Source organism: Squalius cephalus (assembly GCF_949319135.1).
Source record: "Squalius cephalus genome assembly, chromosome: 18".
Taxonomy (NCBI): domain Eukaryota; kingdom Metazoa; phylum Chordata; class Actinopteri; order Cypriniformes; family Leuciscidae; genus Squalius; species Squalius cephalus.
Genome location: NC_137139.1, coordinates 26,746,405 through 26,771,673, shown reverse-complemented (window position 1 = coordinate 26,771,673; position 25,269 = coordinate 26,746,405). Strand labels below are relative to the sequence as shown.

The following is a 25,269-nucleotide window of genomic DNA, read 5'->3' as shown; positions in this document are numbered from 1 at the left end:
CTGAAAAGCATGAGCTCAGAGAGCAAATGCTCTAACTTTCTTTAACATAGATCAACTCTCTTGTTTTAAAGAGAGGAAAAGATACCAAAATAAGGAAACAGAATAGAGTAAGGTACGTTGTTGCTCGAACCGGGAAGGGCTGGGCCATGCTGGCAAGTTGAACAAAGATTATTGTTTTTATGTAAATATTTCCCATTTGTAAGAGAGCTCTAATTCAAGTTGTTCAGAGCATGACATAATAAAACAAAACAAACCATGAATTATTTGTGACTGTGCGCCTGTGTGGGCGAAAAAAAGAAATGATGTAACAAACAATGGAGCTCCTGAAAGCTTTTATTTGGGAGGGATGAATCCCTGTCAGCTGTGACAGTATGGAGGAGTGAATCTGTCATTCACCTCAATGACAGCGTTCCCCAGACAGCGGCTTTCATCTGTGACGGTGTCACGGTTCGAGCTTTCATTCAGGTCTGCGCGCTAAACAAGTAAACAGAGCGCATGACCAGGCGACAGGGAATGATCTAGAAAACCAGGGTGCATGTTACCTGTTGCCTTCCATGGAACAAAGAAAGTCGTGTGGATTTTGCACGACATGAGGGTGAGCAAATGAAGGATAAACATGGAATTCTGGGTAGAACCGCAACAGAATGAAAGCGGTCTGTGCGCCAGCTCATTGTGAGGAACAAATCCAAGCCATATTTGATAGGGGCCTGAATCACTGGACCCCCCACTGGTCGTACAGGAAGTGGAATGATAAAAATAATGAGTCTGGAAGCTGCTAGCAGGGATAATTACGCGGCAAAGAAAGGGAGATGACAATGCAGCTCGCCGCATTAAAGCCGCGATAAGAGGACGGCCTAATCCACAGGACTATGGAGGGATTAAGGTTGTGAGCTCCTCGTCTGGTCTCGAGATGAGAAGGTTAACCGGCCTGTCCTTTTCCACAGTCTTCTCTCTTCTCTGTCTCAGTGTTCTCCAGCTCTGTAATTCCATTAGAAGGAGGTCAATCTCTTTATCCCGGGGAGCAATGGAGAAGGGGAATGCCACGCGGTTTACGAAGAGTATCCACGGACGTCGCTTTCGCTGAGTAATCTGATGAAAGGGGTGATAAAACACATCTGAACAGCCGATCTATTTCTCGCAATCCACCCTGGCTAATGCATGTGAGCAACGGCTGTCCATGCATACAAATTAGATATTCATTATATTAATTACATATTCAAGAAGACAGAAAGACATGAATCTATGACATGCAGTGGCCTAAAAAAGTACAGTATATGCTTGATACCACCAACTTGTGCCCCATGTAGTTGTCTGACAAAGCAAAATGGCTACCGTTAGCATTAGTTTTGTCTCTGCAATCCTTTACTAAACATCATGTATGAACGTTAATACATTTCGTTTATTGATAAATTAATGTTTCTCATTAACTATGTACAGTATTGCCGTGTTTGCATGACATGTAAATAACTTCACACACTAAAAATAAACAGTTGGTAATAAAATACATTTTAAAATGGCTTTGAAGTGTTTAAATGTTTTAATCTAATGCAATGACATTCATACGGAGCCCCGCACATGACATGCAGACAATAATATATACAGTAAAATGTGACCAGTGTCTTATACTCACCAAGGCTACATTTATTTGATCAAAAATACAGTAAAAACAGTTTTATATAACTGTTTTCTATGTTATGTAATTTCTGTGAAGGCAAAGCTGAATTTTCAGCATCATTACTCCAGTCTTCAGTGTCACATGATCCTTCAGAAATTATTCTAATATGTTGATTTGCTGCTAAGGAAACATTTCTTATAATTATTAAAGGCACAATATGTAACTTTTTTGCTTTAAAAATAGCAAAAATCACTATATCTATGTTATATATATTTTTTAGTTGTGTACTTACATTATCCCGACTGTTTCCAACAACTTTCAAACCAGGAGAAATTTGTAATTTAATTCGAGAAACGTCCCGTTTCTTTATTTCCGTTTTGTCGCCGTCAATGGCGTCATATGCCCGTTGTCCCTGGTTTCTGCTCGTGCTGCCATAGCAACCAGAGCCCTCTGATAGTAACCAAAGCGACTGACGCGGACCACTTTGCAGTTCGCAATGTCTATTTGCACGCTGTTGTTGTTTCGTTCAAACATTATGGACCATGGCAAGCAGACTTTGGATAAAAAAGGAGAACTAAAACGAGAATCAATATCAGCGCTGTGTTTTCGAGATGCCTAGAGTTCCCATAGACAGTAAACGAGAGCTCCACGTCCGAGACTTCGACCGCTCCTACATGTACTTTATTAAACAGGTGAGCACATTTACATAAAACTAATCAATGTTATATAGTTCAACAATGATAAAAAGTTAGAATATGATCTGTATGTTATTCTAATGTTGATCTAGCTTACTGCTAGTCTCATACAGACAAACTAACACATACATTTCAACACATTCAAATGCAGTTTAGTGTGATAGTGTAATGTTAGACCAAGTGAAACAGCGCTGCGTTACCTCACAAGTTTAATTTGTCTAATAAACTGACCTGTGAGTACTAATTCTGCGTGTAGTTTGGTAGAATGAAATGTCCATATTCCTTTTATATCCGCGGGACTCGCGTCACGTGTGGAGCTGATAGCTGTCTCTTAGCAATCCCGAACTGCTTCATATCACAGTAATGATAAAAGCATCGATGTATTCAGTCATCCATAAACATTATTAGATCGGTCGGCTTGACGTTGACGACAAGATCCATAATTCTTAGCAAATGTTGCGTCATCAATCTACGCCTTTGTTATTGTAAATAGGTTAGCGACCCCTAGTGGCGAAAAATGCCATACTGTCCGTTTAATGTTGAAAATGGCTGCCTTCTATTTTTGTGGAAACCGTGATCAATTTTTTTCAGGACGATCAATAGAATTTATTTGAAATAGTAATCTTTTGTAACATTATCAATGTATATACCATCACCTTTGATCATTTTAATGCATCATTACTGAATAAAAGTATTCATTTCTTTCAAATAAATAAAAACGTCTTAATGACCCCAAACTTTTGAACCATAGTCTATCCAAATGTGCATGCTGAAGCTGTGCATGTTATCTGTTTACAGTTGTTCTACATGGCTCATACGATTTTTTTTACAGATCACTTCTGAAATCTGAGACATATTTAAGCACATCTTGTTTGAATGTTTAGACATAGACATGCAAACTCAACAGCCTCTCCCCTCCACTTGAAACGCATTCAAAATTGAAATCTATCACACATGGACACAATGCCTTGTCTCCCAAACAGCTCTTCATATGAAATCCTCAGTGCAATGTTTTCCATTAGCTAATTTAATAAGGTCCCTTTGGAGTGTAAAGTACTCTCAACGAAACACAATGCTTCCTGGCACAGCTAAAAAGTGTTTTAATAGTCAGAGTGATAGTTTTGGAAATATTAGGCATTCATGATCAGACATTTCACACTGTTAATGTATAAAGTATATTGTGAATAAACAAGGATTTCTGATAATAAAACACAAAAGCTAGTGCTGCTACTAAAGTCCCCTTAGAATAGTACAGTAAAAAAGTAACAAAAAAAAAAAACCATTTAAGCTCCAAAAAGCACCATAAAAGTATAAATGTATTTTTAAGATTTTTTTTTTTTGTTTGTTATAGAAGAATGAAAGACATACAGGTTTGTAACGAGTATATAAGAGTATATGAGTAAATGATAATGACAGAGCTTTCATTTTTGGATGTAATATTCCTTTAGGGGCTCAAACGTATAAGATTGAGGTGCTTTATCATGGGGCGGCTTCATGGTTTGGATGACAGCCTTTTAATTTGCACCGCCTGTAATCATAACTGGCTTGAGTTTATCGTCAAGTAATGACCTACACGATGGCCTTGATAGATAATGTGATTCATTCATTCTCTGCTTCCATCCTCTACTACAGATTAACACAGAGAAAAGGCACAGAGGAGATGAGAGTATGATGAATAGATGAGATGAGAAAGACAGAATTTGATGGGGTCCTCAGTCCACCGAGAGTAGGTGTGACTAGGAATACGCATAGCCCAGACTCAGGCAGTGGGCCGGACACACATACGCACACACACAGATAAATGACAGAGGTACTTCACATGAGAGCCTACTGCTGTTGAAGTACCAGGTGAAGCATGTGTAACTGAGCTGTACGCCAGCACCCAGAAACAGACTGAAAAAAGGTATGAAGAGAAAGGATGGGGTATATGAAACATCACGGACTGAACAAATCAGAAGATGAGAATGTGTAAACTACCATGATGAAAAAACGTGTGTAGCTGCATATATATATGTATATATATATATATATATATATATACACTCCGGGTGCTGCCAAAACAGGTCCGACTCGCCAGGGAATGGACTCTTCAAGACCCCCGAAGGTGTCCTGTGGGATCTGACATCAAGACATTAGCAGCAGATCCTTCAAGTCCTGTAGTAGGATATGAGGTGGAGCAGCCGTGGATCGAACTTGTTGGTCCAGCACATCCCACACATGCTCAATTGCTTTGAGATCTGGGGAATTTGGAGGCCAGGGCAACATCTTCAACTCTTCATCATGTTCCTCAAACCATTCCTGAACAATGTGTGCATTATCCTGCTTAAAGAGGCCACTTCCACCAGGAAACACCATTGTACCTGGTCTCAAATTTCCATCCACATGAATGCCTTGACCCAGGGTTTCCCAGCAGAACATTGCCCAGAGCATCACATTCCCTCCACCGGCCTGTCAGTATCCTGGTGCCATCACTTCCCCAGGTAAACGGCGCACATGTACACAGCCATCCACGTGATGTAAAAGAAAACAGGACTAGAACTAAGACGGACCAGGCGACCTTCTTCCACTCTTCCATGGTCCAGTTCCGACGCTCACGTGCCCATTGTAGGCGCTTCCACCAGTGGACAGGGGCAATATGAAAGCTTATATTTTACTGTAATTAATTAACTGAATTGTTGCATAAACAACAGACAGAGAAATTCAAGTCATCCAGATGACATCTGCGGTTTACGAACACGTCATATTGTTTGTAAGGATAAGCATGTTTGTGCGCGCGAGCGTACCTGAAATCAAATTTCCGAATTATTAGAGGCAGTTAACCAATGAAACAGCAGCTGTCTGGAAACTGATCTGCCCTAACACATCTCCTCACTGACCTGCACACAGCAACGAGCGACCTGTCAGAACATTGCTAATCATTCTGCTCCATTTAACCAGAATATTTGGCCCTGAACTAACAGTCCACAGTCCTCTGATTGGGCATGATGTTATTAAAAATGTACAGGAAATGAAATCAGTGAGCCGTACATGTCGAACCAATAGGTCACACGTTGTCACAAGTTTAAGTCTCTTGTGAAATGGCAATGTTTAATTTATTATACATTTAAAACATAAGACAATGAGGTCACACTCATCACCTGTGTCTGACAACTAGAGTTGTGGTACAAGTTTGAGTCTGGCCTGCAACATATTCTGTTCTCCCTCTAATCTCCTGTCCTCTCGCTGCTCTCCACTGAACTAAATGTAGCAAAAATGTTGCTACTGTACACTAATACGGGAAAACATAACTAAGAAAAATTATATACAATTTAATAAAAAAAAATTATATATTTTTTTAAAAATATGGTATAATTGAAAACAAACAAACATTTACATTAGAAATAAATGAATAAGCTCAGTTCTCCTCGACTTGTCTGATATCTTTAATGAATTTTTACTTGTGTCAGTTAAAATGACCTTTTTCGTGAAGTGTATTTAGCACTGTTGAAAAGTTTTTTATAAAGAAGTTAATACTTTTATTCATCAAGGATGCATTAAATGAATCAAAAGTGAAAGTACATTTTATAAAAGACATTTATAATGTAACAAAAAAAATTCTTTTTCAAATAAATGCTGTTCTTTTTAGATTCATCAAAGAATCCTGAAAAAAAGCACTGTTAATAATAACATTGATGATAATCAACAAATATATACATTTCTTGAGCACCAAATCAACATATTAGAATGATTTCTGAAGGATCATGTGACACTGAAGACTGGAGTAATTATGCTGAAATTTCAGCTGTGCCTTCACAGGAATCACATCTGGAGAAAATATATTTTAAATTGTAATAATCTTTCACAAAACTGTTTTTTTTTATCAAATAAATGCAGCCTGGGTGAACAAAAGAGACTTAATTCAAAAACATAAAAAAGGATTCATTCAAAAGGCAACATGATTTTTTTCTGCGTACCTTTTAGAATAGCTTCCAGCCTTCCACATCATAGATTTCACTTTGCTATGATACTGTCTGTAGGCAGCTCACTAGGTTATGGAAAACTTATGAGTATCTTCCAAAAGATGATTATCTACACTAGGGAAGATACATATTGACTAGTCTTCATAGGTATCAAACGAGGGTTGCCACAGATTCAACATTTCCGTGCATTCATTACACAAGTGATGTTCGAAGTAAACTACATCTGTGGAACAGCATGTTGATGCTGGTTGTCTAGATATCTAGCCTCAAGGCCTTTAGAAAAACCCTACAGGCGATTTTCTGTCTCTGCACAGCAAGACGGCTCTGACAGATGTTTTCATTCATGTGAAGAGTTACCAGGATGTGCCGGGTCATTTTCCAGCAACTCTCGAGCGTTTGAAATGAGCTTTCCCAGTGCATGGATACACAGCCTCAAGCTGTTATAATACCAGTGCAAGGAACACTGGATTTCTAGTTGTCCTGCAGTGACTTCAAGACATATCCAGCCTTACATGTAAAAAATGAACTCTTGAGTCAGTATAAACCAAGCTGTGCTAATATCTCTTTGACTTTAAAGTGCAGTGTTTATTTATCTTCGATTAGTTCTACCGGATTGCAGAAACAAATTCGTCATTGACAAAAGATAATAACAGTAATAAAAAAAAAAAATCGAATAACACAGTCTTGCATTGTGTCTAATTACTAAGCTTTTGATGGTTTCATCAGAGTTTTGACAGTTTTATTAACAATGTCTGTCTTAAATTTTCAATAGACATAGACCAGCTACAAACACATTTCTAGTTACCTCACCTGCTCTTCTGTTTCCTCACTCACATGCCGTTCCAAACCTGTGCTTTTTTCTTCTGTGAAAAAACAAATTAAAATAAATGTAAAAGTATTTATCTTAAAAATTCTAATGATATTAAATAAATGTTATCAAATTCTCCTGTGAAACAATAGATAATAGATACAATAGATAAATAATTTATTAATGTTAAAAATATACATATTTCATTAGGTTTCATTAGTTAACATTAATTAATGTATTAACTAACATGAACTAATAATGAACAAAACATTTGTTACAGTATTAATAAAAATACAGTCGTTCGTTGTTTGTTAGTTCACGGTGCATTAACTAATGTTAACAAACACAACTTTTGATTTTAATAATGTATTAGTAAATGTTCAAATTAATTTTAGATTAATAAATGCTGTAGAGTAGTTAACTAATGTTAACTAATGAAACCTTATTGTAAAGTGTTTCCAATATATTAATGATTTTAAATAAATATGTCCCCATTTTTGTAGACATCTGAAGCACATCCAGAACACTGCCCATGAGCAGGTAGCCATTTCATCACATGACTTTTGGTCTTTGTTTCCCAGGTGCTCCACTTAATAACAGCGCTTAATATGTGGGGGAGTGGTGTGTTGCCGATCAGTCCAAAAAAGTTCAGGTGCTCCCGACGGCCACATCAATCTACTCCACAGACAAATAAGGACCCCTTACACCGTTCCTTGCTCGGGCCCTGAGGCTTCAGCCCCACCTAGCCCTATTGTTAATGCGGCCCAGCCCCATCATAGCCAACACAGCTGCTAGAATTACTCCCATGTTTGAGGTGGTCACGGAAGTGTCCATTAGGTAATATCCCTGGATTGGACATTTGGACAACAGGCTTAGATATTTGATGTGGTCTGGCTGTGAGCCTGTGATTTCCACATTATGCGGTGGGGTTTATGCCTGACCAAACCAACCAAGGTGGTTTTGTGGGTTTGTAGTGAGCTGTAGCCCATCTGTCAGACTATTTTGTGAAGTACTTATAAGGGCTTCAGCGGAGGTTTGGTAATGGTCTAGCTGGCATTCCTCCCACTCTTTTCATTAAGGATAAGATGTTTGTTTTGCCCAGTTTGATTACAAACTGAGTTTCCAAATCCAGCTGCTTGTTTTGCTTATGAAATATGGTCTGACGAAATGAATAGATGTTGTGTGATGGAAATTCAATCTTTTTTCCCCAGTTATCAAGAATTGTTTTAATGCATTTGACTCACAGAAACACAAACTGATAACAGAAGTGTTGGAAAGCCAGGGATGGATTGTGGGCTAGTGGATCCAGTTCCTGCGGGTTTCAGAATGCCAAGGGCCTCCAATGCAATCTGACCACCACTCAAAATTACAAATATTGAATTAAATCAATTGCATAGAAGAAACTGTGAGCTGTAACAGTATGAAAGGAAAACACAAAAGAAACTATTCGAGAGACCCACCAGGTCGCGTTGACTCCCTGTCATCCGAGGTCTTCCATTAAGCCTTCACGGTTCCACTTGAAATTAGTGGAGTGAGGTGGGTGTGGATGGCACAGGAAGGGAGGCCCAGTTTAAACGGGACGTAGTGGAGAAGAATGGGCTCTGTCAGCCCACAGCACGCTTTAATTAGGGTCTATTGTCGGCCGTGTTCCCCCGGTGAGGAGACTCTGAAACGAAACAAGCAGAAAATGGGTTCAGGCAGTTGAAAGAGGCTGAGTAAAAGAGGAGCTGACTGTGTGGTGCTCAAACGGATCTCTTCGCAGCGCAAGGGCTAAGTACACATTTCAGGTGGAATCAAGCACCTACCTGAGATTTCATGGGTTGTTTCCGTCAGGTTGAATCACGCGCGACGTGTAAGCGCTTAACGTGAGGCCAGAGTTTGTGAGTGTATCAAACATGTTCTGTAGAGCACTTCAAATGCTGGCTGCTCCTAGAAACAAGTGATGCAGTGGGACAAGATAGTCAACATAAGAGTGAAAGATTGCACTAAAACCTCAGGAGAAAATCGGGTATATATTTTGTCTTCTCTCAGAAGAAAAGAAAATATTGATTCCTCTCCAGATGTGATTATAAATATCAGACCTAGCATAAAACATGAATGAATAACCCTCAAAGTGTTGAACTAGGATAAAGAATAAGATCTAGAGGGAGTATTGATCATTTCCTTGTCACAATGAAAGATACAGACGTTGTATAATTAAAGAGAGATTTCTCAGTTTTAAACGCTGCCAATCATAGCAGGTTACCGCCACTCTCGACGCATCCGAATTCAAAGCGGAAATCGACGTCGCTTCGTTTTTTCGCTAAGGTAAACATGAGAAGTGTATGGAAAGGTGGTAAAGAAAGGGGATGGGGACATGTGTTCATTAAAAACACTTCCTGAGGCATCTGAGAAGAAATGCGACAGCGTGTGTCTTGTGCTGAATAGCACGCGCCTGTACGACAGCACGCGCTGTAATTGGGTATGACACGGGATCAATGCGGACACGTCAGGATGCAAAGATGTCATTTTCTAACCTGATGCTTTCAAGCACGTCTCCGCCGTTACTCAGGTGCCAGTTGCTGTGGAAACACAGTTCTTCTTCTCTTTTTTTATATATTTTTATTAAGATGCAGCAGAGAGCATTGAAGCTTTTTCCCTCACAGCAGCGGCGGATTTCTTATTAAAAGATACAAGACGTGCAGTCACGCTAATTGAAACCTGCCTATCAAACGTCCTATTACTTCGGGTGCTATAGGATGTCAGCGTGGGACTGAATTTATTGCTTTCATAAAGTTCATAATTAAAGTTTCTAAGTTTAATTCTGTAGTTCTACAAGCTGTATAAACCAGCAAATCTATACAATCTATGTATAGTCTTATTCATATTCTTTATTTTCATCTCGCCTTTAGGCCTAATCCTCCACACATTTGTTATGGCAAATTTTATAGTTTCTCTTCACTGACACTCCACACATTTGTATGGCAAAATGGTTGTTTTGAGATTTTATCGACAGTTTGCCAAATTCTGTAAGTTGTTCTGTTGTGCAGAAAATAATTCTGTGACGTTTTGTTAGAATATAGCCTAAACGAACTACACCACCACCATCATGCTTCTGACAACTCTTTTGATCTTTATTTAAAATCTTAAAGTTGGAAAGTTTGAGTTTGAATATAGTCTGCAAGAGCTGATGTTTAATGTCACAGACAACCTCTGTAGTCTCATTTAGCAAGCATCCTTTTCAAGACACATAAAAGTTTAAATATCACAAGTGGGGTATTACCAATGTTTAGTTTTTGCAGTCAACATAAGTGCAATAAATGCTACACGATAATAGAAAACAGTTTGAAAAATGAGTTACCATTGGTAAGGGTGAACTTCACTGAGCTTCCACATTCTGATCCTCAAACATGGGTGGCGGTGACTCCATTCCTGGTATATGGAAAGCTTACTTCTCATGATCCAAAAAATTCCAGATAAAACTTCCAAATATTCTGTTTACCTCAGAAATGTCACATTCCAAACATAAAATGGGATGTGAACGCCATGTTGACCTTAAGTGTCTTGATCATGGTCATAATGCTGACAAATTAAGGACTTAAGGGTTTGAATCCACAACCGTTCAGCTGCCAATGCACTATAGGCTCTTCTAGATTATTACAAGCCACCACAATGTATGACCATTGACTCACCTGAGCTCTTACCCAACAGCACATGGTTGAAAATCCTCCACACCTGAGAACTGGAGAACCTTGAATGGTCACAGCAGTTAATAATCAATTCCACTAGCATTAAAAAACCATGAGGAAGTTTAGCAGATCAAATAAAGCCACTGTAGCATGGTGATGAAGGCAATAAGAGGGGCATTAGAAGCAAAGCCCACTTAACAGGCCCATCTGACGGGACCGCTCGGATTTCATTGGAACACGCAGGCACTGAAACTACCAACCTGTGACTTATTGCTTTGGGAACTAAAATGAGGCTCTTAGAGATGTAATCCAAACATATGAGTATCTAAAATGCTAAGTTAATTTAGAACGAGAGCTGCGGTTGTCAGCGATGCTTTATGGGGTACTAGTCAATATGCCGACAACAGTAATGCCTTTATGGTGAAATAACAGCCACTGAGCTTGATTTTTAACAGCAAAATACCATCTTAACAATCAGTACCACATATCAAATATTATTCTAGAGCAGTATTTACACTGCAACGTTTGAATGTTATAGCTTCTGCTATAACACCTAATTGTCAGCTGACAAAAAAAAAGAGTTTCTCATAACAACAGCAACATTTCATGCGGCATTTCATTTACCAAAGTCACATCCGAACTGCTGATACTTGGGCTGGAAGTGGGGCAGAGCCAGTATTAGTACAGGTTATACTCTGTATTGCATCTTTACAGAAATTTGGGTGGTGGCACAGAGCTTGTTTAAACTAAGCAGCAAACTACTGTATGTACTGTATCTCAGATTTTTCTCTCAGACAGATTTATAAACTTGACTACATTATGAATAAGTCTACATTATATACAGAGAGGTTTTCACATTTATATTTGTCACTAAACTCACTAAATACTGAATAAACATAGGAAACTAATGCATTTTAATTATTTAAAAAGTCGGTGCACCTCATAAAGTTATTCAATACTTTACTATTTACTTGAAAACAAAACAAAATGTTACTTATAACTTTTTACTACCAAAAGGCAGGCAGTTATAAAAAAAAAAAACATAACAAATGCAACTCTCTGAGGTCATGATAAAGAAAACAGTAAATGTAGTAAAAAGTCTGAGGCCGCATTGAAAATGCTTTTATTTTTCATTTTCATTTAAACCTTTTCACCAGCATAACTATTTGAATGAAAATAGAAAAACAGACATGAAACCATGAAAATCAGAATGCCTTTGTTTTAATGTCAAAGATGACCACACACTAAAATGAAAGTGGTTCCTGATGGTTTTCACACCTGATTCTTCACCAGTTAACATGCATCTTTTCTTCTCAACCTGTTTTTTGTGACCCTGCTGACCCAATGAGCATTTCTTCCCCAATGGTCATGCCTTAAATGCAATTTCTATAGTATCTTTCTCATAGGCATTTACAGGTGCAGTTAGTGAGTTCTGACAAACGCTGTTGATATTTGAAATCCCCAAAACAAGCACGCACCTACCCAAATAGATCACACCCCTATCTTGATAGCTCCGCCCCCAAACCAACACGCTATGCAGCACCGGCACCCCCATCATGAGTGGATATGCTGATTGGCTACAAGTGTGTTTTGGTGCTCAGTCGGATCCACTTTCAACATCCTTTCTTAGAAATCGCTTACTGCGCCTTTAATCATTTCTGACTTTTCAGTGTGGATTAAATCTCTATTTGGTCCATTTTACCTGTAAAAGAAAACCTGCTTAATAATCTGAATTTAAGACATTTTTCATTTCCAGCTCTCATTAACAATTATATATCATTTATAAATGAGAAAATACAAAATTAATAGTTATTAAGATTGATATGACTTGGAATTGGTAAAATGTGCTTGGAAAAACATCAGAATATTGACTTGCATAATAATTATGCACAGATTGTGTGTGTGTGTGTGCGTGTGTGTGTGTGTGTGTGTGTGTGTGTGTGTGTGTGTGTGTGTGTATGTATGTATAATAGCCTGTATTCCTCAAAAAGAATACAATATCCCCGACAAGCAAATATACATAATATATAAATACATATATTTGAGTGCGAACATCTACCTTCAATATTAAAATTTTCTTATTTTTTATTTTTTGATTTAAATTCGATTTTCAATACCACTTTCAATGTTGTCTCAGACTTCTGGAACATACTGTAAGTAATAAGAGTAAATCCAGTAACAAAAGTCCAAGAATCTCTTGCTAGCCTAGTCCTGAATAAGAGTCGTGTCAAAAGTAGCTCTTCAGTTCGGTTGAAAAACTAAAAGCCTGGCAACTGTAACCGGTTGACAGTGTGAGACCCGTCCCCCCTCTTCCAAAACCGCACAGCCACAGCAGGACTCCTGTGGGGGTATATTACGGCATTGTATGCCACAAGATCTCTCACTCTCACAGAAAGGAGACGAGTGAAAAGCAATAAAAAGGGACGGAAGAGAGCGAGGGCTGTTCTTCTCTAATTACTCTCATCTTTGCACAGTGAGGGGATCTAATAAAAGAGGAAGGGTGTCATGGTATTTGAAGATAAATGTCAGCTGTGAGTGCGTGTGTGAGTGTGAGAGTGTATGGTAATGTAATGTCAGCTAGGTGTGTTTATATATTTCTCTAAATCCGTGTTGTGCTGCGGCTCCAGTGCAGGGAGCCCATGTGCGTCAGCGCAGGTCGAGCCCTGGAGGAGGGAGAGCGGCACGGCAACGGCGCGCACAACATGATGGTAATAACAGCACGCTCGAAAACCTCAGCCAGGCGCTGTTTGCCCAAAGGGGGCGGCTGTTAGCACAATTCAAATGTCAGGGGCACATGCTCGGGAAGGACAGAGATTGAGCTTGGAGAGAGAGTGGATCAACAGAGACTGTGGGATGGACACTGAGGGAGATCCGAGGATTGAAATGGTATTCTTTCAGCTAGCACTGACAAAGGCAGCGTGTTCACTTGGTGATTAAATATGCTCAGTGCTGTTGCATATTTCAATGCAGATTCTATTTTGTGTGATTTCAGAAAAATGTTCTGAATGATCGGAATTCAAAAGGGCAGCGCACAGGTGAAGAACTATATATCTAGTGCCAGTACTTCTCACAGCACTGTAGCTTTGCAGGAAGGTTTCTTCAAGCATCTTGGAGACGTTCCCGCAGTTCTTCTGGATTTGGTTTGTCTCAGTTTTTTCTGTTTCTTCATGTAATCACAGACGGACTCGATGATGGTGAGATCAGATCATACCGGCTGTTGTCAGACTCCTTGTGCATACACAAATCTCACTGGATTATTACAATTAATGGCAAAAAGAATGTTTGGAAATGTAAACTGATATTTCCTATTGACACATTACAGCAAAAGATAACTGACTTAAAAAAAATTGGGGGGGGGGGGGGGGGATATATTATATATATATTAATATAATTTATATATATATATATATATATATATATATATATATATTAGGGCTGTCAAACGATTAACGATTAATCGCATCCAAAATAAAAGTTTGTTTTTACATAATATATGTGTGTACGGTGTATAATTATTTTCTATATATAAATACACACACATGCATGTATATATTTAAGAAATATTTGCATGTATATATATTTATATTATATATAATTTATATTATATATAAATATTTTATATATAAATAACACATTTTCTTAAATATATATATGCATGTGTGTGTATTTATATATAGAAAATAATTATACTCCGTACACAGACATATATTATGTAAAAACAAACTTTTATTTTGGATGCGATTAATCGCGATTAATCATTTGACAGCCCTAATATATATATATATATATATATATATATATATATATATATATATATATATATATATATATATATACACATCACTGGTGCTCAAAAAGAATTCAATATCCACTAAAATCATAAATAAAATATCTTTAAAAAAACAAAAAAATCTTAAAAAATTATAATAAAAAATAATAATAATTGATGCTCAAAAAGAATACAATATCCCCAACAAGTAAAATACCATTAATCGGAAGCCTACTTTTTTTGTTCTTTAAAAGAGGATTTGCATACATCAAAACAGAATATACATTTTTAAACAACATATACATACATATATATATATATAGAAAGAGAGAGAGAGAGAGAGAGAGAGAGAGAGAGAGGGGTTCATTCTATTCTGCTTACAGGTCTAGTTACAACCAGTTTCTGCAAACTTACACGACATATGGAAAGTACTATGTTTCCCCATATAGTATGTATTCATTAGTTTTTGTTTGCATTTTTAGTGCTGATCAGTGAATATGTGACTATGTGCGTCACTGTGGATTAGATTAGAAATCCTCTTTCTCTCTTTAATGTGAGCTGTGTATGGTTGAGCTGTCAGACCTCATTGGTGTATGATGGAGCACTTATTATGTTAACCTTTGGCCCTTCCCTCGCTCCTGCTATCGCCTGCCATCTTGTCCTCGGCACACTTCTGCTGAGTGTGATTGCTGTCTGAAGAGCCTGTGCAAGAGCTTTCTAGAGGATGCACATTCGTACATGTTAGCACCATGTCTTATTACATGCAGTTTATTTTTCTAAAGCATAACTGTATGTCAAAGTATTTCTGTTCAAAGATAAGTGGTGGTGTATTGGACTGGCTGTAGGAAGCACCGAACGGCCAGATGTCATAAGCAATTTATTTCAAGATTTGAAGGAAAAAATAAGTTTCAACACCCTCCTTTTAAGGAAAGGTGAGTTTTGATTCAAACATCAGTTTCCCCAAAGCAACGTATCCCCGTTTGCCCTCCACATCAGCCACACATACAGTACACACACACAGCAAAGGCAACCCGCCTCGGCTCGGCTGTATCCTTAACAAGGTAATTCCCAAGTCAATCCTGCTAGCATGGATTGAGAACCTTATTAGGCTTGACAGAGAGGTGTGTATATTCTGACACGGTGTGTGTGTGCGCGCATCCCAACCGATGTCGAGATGCAGTGTGTGCCAGCCGGATAATTGAGGGTTGTGTGTGTGTTGCCATCTCACCATAATTGCCTGAGCTCACATGGGAGACCCGGCCATGTCAAAAGCAACAAATTGAGCTAGAATGTCTATGTGTGTGTATGACACCGAAACCGTGTCACTACTCGCAGATCAATCACGTCTTCATCTCTCTTCCTTATGTGAATCATTTCAACCCATTTCAAAAATAGGTTGCATTCAATCAGACCACAATACTTTGACTAAAGGCATAGTTCACCCAGAAATTAATATTCAATAATGATTTATTTTTATATTATATAACTTTAGTATTTGAAAATGTAATACATTTAAATAATACTAATCAGTTATTGTTAAAATTATTATAAGTTATCATTATATATCATAAAATATAATTAATATTAATCACAATACATTATTAAAAATAATAACAAATAATCATTATTATCAATATTATTGTGAACTTCCCTATAGTTTATTGATATTTATTGTTGTGACTATTATTATTACATTTAATATACATTTTATTGTACTTTTATTATTGGTCTTTTAAGAGATGCATAAAGACTCTTTTAATTGTCCTTTAGTGTCCAATAGCAACTAAAAAAAAAAACCCCAGGACAGGACAGGTTTGGAATGACACGAGGATGAATAAAAATGACCCTGTTCATTTTTTGATGAACTATGCCTTTAACAGCCAACCAAAAATGAATTCACTATCAGATTGATTTAGTTTCAGACACTGATCTCAAGTTGGCCATATTTGAAGGACAATAAAAGACAGAGGCAGGACCAGCTTTGGGCAGTTATCCATTTATGAAGATATGCTTTTGCCGAAATACAATGCATAAATAAAATCCTGACAAATAAAAGCATCAGGATTTCCTGAGTGTACTCTTAGAAAAATCAAGCCTTGCATTTCGGTGATCCCATTCTCTGCGCTGTTACAGATAATGTAATACTCATAGTGGCCTGTAATATGTAGCTTGTTCAGTACACTGGAGTGTGACTCCGAGCCCTGGGATCAGATGGTATTTGGATGGAGAGGCTTAAGAAGAAGCGTCCCGTGAAACCCAACATACGGATGAATGGGAGAGACGGGTAAGGTGGCGCTGCTGCCGAGGTGAATGACTCTCTATCCGTGATTCACCAACAGATTCTGTTCAGAAAAGGTGGGAGTGACAAAAAAGGGAGGGAGACAATAAAGATCTTTAATAATCAACATCAAGACTTTAGATTACAATTTATATGAATATACAAAAATTTAAATCTAGTCTGTCAATTAATACAATGCATTAAGGCTGCCCCCTAATGGTCGGCCAGACTTGATTTGAAACGTAAATAGTAGCCTAACGTTTGCCACTTCACATGGCCGCTCGCTCTAATGATAACCTGGATAAAGCAAGCACACGGAAAGCCAAAGACAGTGTGTGAATACTAAATTGAGTTCACCTTCAAGTCTTCTAGCGCTAATTCAACGGAGTAATTCACACAAAAATGATGTCAACATGCCAGTCTTGGCGAGTATCTTAGCATACATTGTAGGTTATGTCTTACGTGAACAGTTGAGAAAGAAAACTCATGTCTATCAGTATATTGGATCCGTGCATTATGCCTTAAAGTGACAGCAGCCTAAAATTCCTGATGCTGCCGTCTGTGTTTTTAATGTTAATCAAACAACAAAGACAAGAATAACTTTTGTAACTTTAATAATTTATACAGTAAAGTTTATATGCAGTGTTATTTTACACTTGATCATTATTCAATTTCTGTACCTGAAGGACCTACCATAAAAAATTGAAAAGCACTGTTTCTTTTATTTATATCTTTGTTCTACTATATTTGTTCTACTATATTACTATACACACCACACACACTTTATTAAATATAATATACATTTTATATTATATTAATATACACACATAAAAAAGGACATTTTGTATTTTAATCTATTTATTTTGGAGCAGGAATGACACCAGAATATTAAGGTTTGGCACAATTTAATTAAATTTTTTTTTATATATTAGAATAGAAAGCTTTACAGTCTACATAAGTAAAAGGCTAAAAATAGTAGCCTTCACTGTTCAATAAATACAAAAGCAAAACCACAAGGTGATGAATCTCCTGGCCAAAAAACAATATTTTAGAGAGTTTACAGTAAAAAAAAAAAAAAATAGTAGTCATTGCCATCACTGCCTGTGGGATTCAGGCCCACACGAGCGAGGGGGTGGACTACATTGCATGGGTAATCATCACCCACAAAGGTCAGGGCCCTTAATTCCAGTCATTCGGAGGTGCTCCATACATTACAGTGGGTGTGTGCCAGAGAGGAGGGCAGCAGGAGATGGAGGGAGGACAGGGCATGAGAAGAGGAGGGAGATGAAGAGAGAAACAAAGAGAAACTGGCGAAAGGGAGGACGTTGCAATGACATCACTCAGATTCAAAGCAACCCACATATCTATTATTTCTGAATGCTGGCCTTGACCTCTGAAGCTTCTAAGCATACATGCAGGCAAAACAAAGATGCAGCAAATGAAGAGGGTGAGAGTTAATTAACGCAACCTGTCAGCAGCACCAAGGGCCAGTTTAATCTCAGAGGATTTGCGCCTTTTAACCCAGAGGTACAAATCACCCTGGGTCAGAAAATCTGCAACATTGACACCAATTATTTGCATTGCCCTCAAAAGACTTAAACAAACATTAAATTGGCTTTCTGTGAGGGGTTAAGGTTTTTTAGTAAAAGACTGTGAGATTGTGGAAAAAGATCCTACACTTGAATAAGTTTCTTCAACTATGGTAACTTTTGGTCCTGTGGGCTTTTAGAAAGTAAACTCACCTTTTACACTCTCACAAGCTTAACTCTACTAACAATGTCCAACACTAGGCACACAAAGCATCTTTCACTGCAATTTGATGAAAATTTTCACCACAACGGCATTTCCATTACACTTGAAATTATGGATGCAGGCATTCTGAGATGAAAATGACCTTTTGGAAATAAAATGGCAACTTCCTTGGCTTGCTAAACTTAATGTCATAGCTAATTTCTTATATGCCCCAAATTTTCACATGCATAATTTTATTTAATTAAAACTGAAGTACAATATTGTTTACAAATGTATAATTACCTTGATTATTGATTAATAAAAGTTATTTATTGAAATTTATTGAAAAAAGGAGAAGGAAAACCCCTCATCAGTTCAACCCCTGAGACATAAAAACATGCATACACAGGCTACACAAAGGAAGAGAGATACATTTAATTCACTAAAGCACACTCTCTATAAGTAACACAACCTAGTATCACAAAGAAACTGCACAGCAGTTGCCTTCCACAGCTTTTGCACACGGCCACTGTCAGCTCAGCAGGCTTGTATTTGTTTCAGTCCCATATCGATTGGACTGTCTTTCCCTGTGGTCGAAAGCAGCCAAACCCAGTGTTTGTGCAGAGAATCAAATTCTGATAACCCTCTTGAGGACCTCCTGGATCAAAACAGGGAACTAACTGGTGGTGGAGGGGAGGCCGAACTAAGAGTGTGGGATCTAGAGATAATTAAAATGGGCCCAACACTGAGACCTGAGGAACGCCGACCGTGCCAGTGTGGTGTATTGACCTGTGGTTGATAGCGATGTGGTGAGAAGTGGGTGTCATAAAAAAGGTTCACAGCTGAGAAACGTATAACAGATAAGAAAGCTGATAGATCAATATCACAGCTCTGATGGATTTCTTACAATGAATGGACATACTGCCAAGAAAGAAAGAAAGAGTGTGCGAGTATAAATGAGTCAAGAGTGACAGATCGAGATAGATTTTATTTGTGAGAAGAAAAAAAAAAGGAACACTGTATAAAAGTCATAAAAAATTAAGCATAATCAAAATACACTAGAGATTAATTAAAGCATAATAAAAATGTACAAATCATATAGTAACATGTATTAATTATCATTATTATTAAATACAAAACCCAAAAGCGGAAAGTAGTTGATGTTTGTTGGGGCACTGTGAACCTTTACAAACCTAAATGGCAAATCGGTTGTCTAACAAAGAAAGTGATGTAACCTACAGAAACAGCTGGGCTGATGTTAGCTGCTAGTGTCTCATTTTCCTCTCTGAGGCCTTGTCTAAACTCCCCTCACCATTAAGGGCAGGGAGAGACAGCTGCTGTCTCTACGGCGGCAAACAAGAGACAACCAGATGAAGAAGAACGATCAAACAAGACAAACAAACAAGGCCGAGAGGGAGCTTGACTCTGAACTCTGCATTGAGCAGAGTACGTGAGGGAGAAAAAAGGAAAGAAATCGCCAGCAGCGACAGTGAGTTCTGCTGATTTTAACTTCACCAACTTCTGATGTTCTGCTCTCTGATCCGTCTGATCCTTTCATTTCAGCGTAATATAAATCACAGTCACAGGCAATCAAATATGCGAGAGGAAGTACTCCACAACACATCTGGCATAAAGCACGTCCTGAATAAGGCATTTAATGAGCCTGATAAGAGCTGATCTACTTCTTTTTCACTTCACCTTTCATTAGGCAGGAAGTTTCATTGAGGTATGTAAATTTCTTTCTCCAAAAAGAGTCAACCTGGACAAAATACTTTAAAGGCCTATTCAAACCGAATGTGAAACTAAAATGCAAAACAAATCACCAACAAAAAGGTCTATTCACACCAAGAGCAAAACGAATATTCATCAGTCTACATTAAAACCATTGCTTTAGCAAAGTATGTCAAATGAACTAAAACCGAAAGCGCAATATGGCTTGGTGCCCTTATCAAATCGTAATAGACTGCTATTTGATTAAATAAGTATGTAGTCTGTTTGCGCTGCATGTTTCAAAGCGAAGTGCACACTTTTCTCACGCAATCATCTCGTGATCCAGTGTTTTACGTGTTGCAGAAGGACTCAGTTAACAGTGAATGAATGTAGTGAACTCCATCTTTGCTTATGCTGCGAGTTTAGTCTGCATTTAGTAACGTAGTGGGCACTAGTTACACATTTGCATAATTTCCAACAATTTGTGGGCAAGTGATTAGCTATTCACTAAATTTGTAACGAGAAGCATTTGGAAACCTGTTTTTACATAAACTGTAGTTTTCCGCCAAAATAAAAGCCCAACTGCAGTTTCCATCAAAATAAAATCTCTAGGGTTTATCTCTTGCAAGTGAAGAAATTAGGACAAAAAAGTATTGTAATTTTCCTCATGCCCAAGATTTCTGTTCTAAATCCGGTTCACAATGAACATTTGTTCCATGCTTGGTGTGAATGGGCCTAAATGGTTGTTCATACAACTAAAGCTGATGCTAAAACAGATTGCAATCTTCAGAGCTTCAGAACATGTGGAAGTCGGAAACGTACACTTTGTCTTTCAAAACCAAGCACAATGTCAGTTACTTTCTTTCTCAAAGGTCAGGGGGTTTTGTAACCCCAAGCTCCCATGGCCACTACATCATGTCTAGTGTGACAGGACATTGTGAGGAGGAACCAAAATATGCATGACCTCTGCTCTTTTCATCTCTGGACATAAAAGCTAGAAATGCCCTTTGCTCTAATAACATAATCATTCAAAAAACAGCCAGCCAATCTAAACAAAACAGAAAACCCACTTTCAAAATCTCCAAAAAAATACACTGAGTTTATGACATAATTAGGTGGAAGAGGAAACTCAATATTATTATTATTTTGCCTCCTGCACTTATCCAATACCAATTAATTCAATAAGTAAGATATATGGCACAATAACTATATTAATGAATTATTTTTAGACTATAAGTTATGCATAATTACATGCAATTAACCCTAAACCAAACCCTCATCCTGACCCTAAAGTAAGTAAGTACATGTAGTTAATTATTATTAATCAGGACTTAAATGTATAATAACACTGTATAACTGACACCTTAAAATAAAGTGTAACCAAATAAACTTTTCACATGCTGAACAGTGGACATTCACGAATCAAATGAGTTCAGCCCTTTTTGTTATATTTTGCAATTTTTAGTAATTTCCTATCATCACTGTAAAGCTGCTTTGAAACAATCAATATTGTTAAAAAAGCGCTACATAAATGAAGGTGACTTGACTATTTGACCATTTTCACCACAGTGTAATTTCATAGTGTTTAATAGCATTCTGTGGTGCATTACATGTTTAATATTTCTGGAATAAAATGACTGACTCCTTTGTCCTGCTAAGGCATGTTATCCTTAAATATACAAAATTAAATAATGTTTTAAATTTTGCATCATTTTAACAGCTTGATGGTAATTAATAAATAATTGAAATATTCTGTTCACATGTGATTTACTTAGATCTTCTCAAGTATGCTCTTTACTGATACATTTGAAAAAAAAGCAAAACTAAATGAGGGAATGTTAAAAAATAAAAATCTGAAATCTGTTAGATTATAAAAACCTTAGGACATAAAAAAGAGCCCATAAATAAAGAAACACCTACAGTTGATTGCAAAGTTATAAATAAATAAATATTGTTTTGGTCATTTATATCATTATAATTTAAAATAAAATAAAATACATTTTATTACGTGAACACGAAAAGTGTAGTATAGATTTCAGCTTCCCCATCTGCATTTGGTCTGAGTTGAATTGGAGATCCATCATATCAGACGCTTGACAGGCAATCTTTGGAACTCAAAGAACAAACTTCTTACCCGCCTGCTGTAGAAAGGAGGGGTGAAACAAAAAACAACAGCAAAAAACAAAATATCCCTATACTAGTTGGATGATGGGATCGTTCACTTTTCACAAAATGCTTTTTCAAACGAGAAGCCATTTCTTCCGTGGAATACAATGAGCCTTTTCTGAAAACAAAAAAGCAAACAAAAACCTATCTGTTGTACGTAAAGGAACCCACAATTTGGTTGCTCTCCTTATGATGTCTGATGACAACCGTGAAAAAATAGATGTCTTTGAAGCTAGTCCGTGGAGGTACTTCAAACCTGCCTTTGTGGATGGAGTGATGGCCGGTCCAAACAGTATTTTGCCGCTCCCCCTAACAGCTTCAATTGAATAAAATAGAGGAAAGAGCTTTTGGAGACCAGACAGACAAAGTGAACCGCCTTGTTCCGATGCCAATGGGAAACAGCACGCGAATGCTTTCGGGGTAACAAAGCAAGAAAGCCATTCCTAATGCACTTTTATCACACCTGGAGAGTGTTGGGGAAAAAAAGTCGACTGCAGTATTGAGAAAAAAAACTAGAGATTCTATTGTTAAGTTGTCGAAGTTTTGAAGCTGCTTTTTAGCAGAACAATGTCTGTCCGGTGGATTATCAGTTATCAGAATGAATGCACAGTGGTGCAACTGCGGCTCCGCTATACGGAAAGGTCACGTCAGTCATTGTGTTTCTGGCTCTTGGCCTCAGGTTCCCCGCTGACTGTGGCTTCGGGGCTTTGTGAGGATCTTCATAGGCCATGTGGCACGCCTGAGCCAAAATAAAGCCTGAAGAATGGGTCTGATATGCCGTCTGATAGTGCAAAGTGCAGACGATAGCAATGGCACGATTGGAGAGGGAAGCACAGAAGCAAGACACAAGAGAAGTAGTACAGATTGAAAGATGAAAGGAGAATTACGGCTACAAAGAGCGGTGAGCCAAGCATGTAGTCAGCCTTTTTTTTTTTTTGTTGATCTTTTTGTATTACGAGCACCGTGTATTTCAAATTTGGTTGTAATATCCTTCTACCGCAAAGGCAGTGCAAATTGAATCTATTTTCGCAACAAAAGCCAAACAACACACAAACTGCTGTGAAGATTTAACACTCGATTTATGCAATTACAATGAATGGGGTCTGAAGCTTTCAAACTTCAAAAAAGACCAGTAAGTACCAGAAAAGCATCATAAAAGTGCTCCATACAACTCGCATGCTATTTCCAAAGTCTTCTAAAGTCTTACAATAGCTTGTGTGAGGAAGAGACTGAAATTTGGGTAGTTACCAATTGAAAATCTTTCTTTCATCCGTTTATGGGATTTGTAAGAATTGTTCTTTTGAGTTTTTTTTCAATGAATCATTTGATCCAGGTCTGAATGATTTGTTCACAAATCAGACTGAATCAGTTCTTAAACTCAACTCAATGATCTGGTCACAGTGGTAAACAGATCATAGAATGAGAAGATTAATCAGTAAAACTACTTACTTTTCAGTCTGTTTCACATCCAAATCTACCGTATGTCTTCAGAAGACTCGGGAAATAGTGATCAATACCTTTATGATGCTTTTGTGTCCATTTTCAAGCTTAAAGTTCGCTTTAATTCGGTCATCTATTGCTTCGTTTGATTCATATGGATTTCTTTGTTCCATTTGTTTACGAACTTTCTAAAAAAAACTATAAGTTTTGGTATAATGGGCTTTTTAGAGGAGGGACAGAAACCTCTCAGGTATCATTAAATATATATATATATTTGTGTTTCAAAGATGAGGGTAATTGATGCCATATTTTTAATTGTTTGGGGGAGCTAACCCTTTAAAAGCTACACATTGCATGGAAAAAAAACTGCATGTTGCACAAAAATAATTCACAGGTTTGGAATAACATTGATAACAACATTGATGACTTTTTGATGGCATTTTTGAGGGAACTATTCCGTTAAGGGTTTTTGATGACGTCAGGCTAAATTAAAATTCATTTTTAGAATTAAAGAAGCCGCTACAATTTCGTGAAAAATAACCAACCAAAAAAATTCACCCAAAAAAGAAAAATCTCTCATTTACTGGCCCTCATCGTGTTCTAAATCAGTATAACTTTCTATGGAACCTATTGACTTTCAATAAATGGACCAACAAAAGAGACATTTTTCAAAATATCTTCATTGTGTTCCACAGAAGAAAGAAAGTTACATAGTAAATGATGACAGAATTCACATTTTTGGGTGAACTATACCTTTTATGAAGTACACAGGATCAAATTTGATGTCAGGTTGACATTTACCCTCTGAAAGCACAGAGAACGTCCACACTTCGGGGACTATGATAGAAAGAAATCGTAAAACAGAGAGTGAAATAAACCTTTTTGCTTTTGTGTATCCTCGATCATCGGGGGAAGAAACAGAAATGTAGTCCTAATCCTTTTAGCTAACAGACAGCAGCCAGTAAAGCACAGCAGCTTCTAAAAGCCATTTGAGTGTTTCTTCAGCCTAGACCCACATGTTCAGCTAATCAACAACACAGCCACTTATCATAGTTAGTTCCCCACGAGACGAAAGATTACATTGAATTTTAATGTACTACTTCCTACAGCTTTGATAAAGGCAGATGCCTTAAATGAATGAGAGTCTTAACTCCACGTATATATGTTGCATCTCCAAGGACAAAAACAGGTGTAATTGGGTCCCCACAGTGCTGCACTTTTTGATGTAAATGCTTTCAGAAATGGCAAGGCAACAGTGTCTGTTGTATGTAGGTGCAAATCAGTGTTTTCTAGTTCACCCAACCCCCCCACACACACATTTCTATAGATGTGCAATAAAAATTAAATAAAGAAAAAGCCCCTCCATCCATTTCCCTCAAGGTCTTTCTCAATGTGTCTGTGTGAAGCTTTTCGAGCTATTACCACAAACA

The 25,269-nt window shown here is 37.6% G+C and overlaps 1 protein-coding gene and 2 long non-coding RNA genes across 4 annotated transcripts in view; all 3 read right to left on the bottom strand.

The window, feature by feature from the left end:
• Positions 1-218: 218 nt before the first annotated feature.
• Positions 219-8,434, bottom strand: LOC307145257. Its single transcript, XR_013818924.1, has 3 exons — positions 8,322-8,434; positions 7,080-7,132; positions 219-1,089 (listed from the first exon to the last, which is right to left on the bottom strand). It is a non-coding gene; the product is annotated as an uncharacterized lncRNA (long non-coding RNA).
• A 114-nt stretch (positions 8,435-8,548) lies between these two features.
• LOC307145256 lies at positions 8,549-9,689 on the bottom strand. Its single transcript, XR_013818923.1, has 3 exons — positions 9,594-9,689; positions 8,883-9,006; positions 8,549-8,743 (listed from the first exon to the last, which is right to left on the bottom strand). It is a non-coding gene; the product is annotated as an uncharacterized lncRNA (long non-coding RNA).
• Positions 9,690-16,641: 6,952 nt separating this feature from the next.
• Positions 16,642-25,269, bottom strand: part of chchd6a (coiled-coil-helix-coiled-coil-helix domain containing 6a) — a 69,343-nt gene continuing 60,715 nt past the window's right edge. For both annotated transcript variants that reach the window (XM_079848668.1, XM_079848669.1), the window contains one exon: positions 16,642-16,856. In XM_079848668.1, coding sequence (XP_079704794.1) covers positions 16,833-16,856 — 24 coding nt within the window. In that variant the 3' untranslated portion in view covers positions 16,642-16,832. The remainder of the gene's footprint in view (positions 16,857-25,269) is intronic.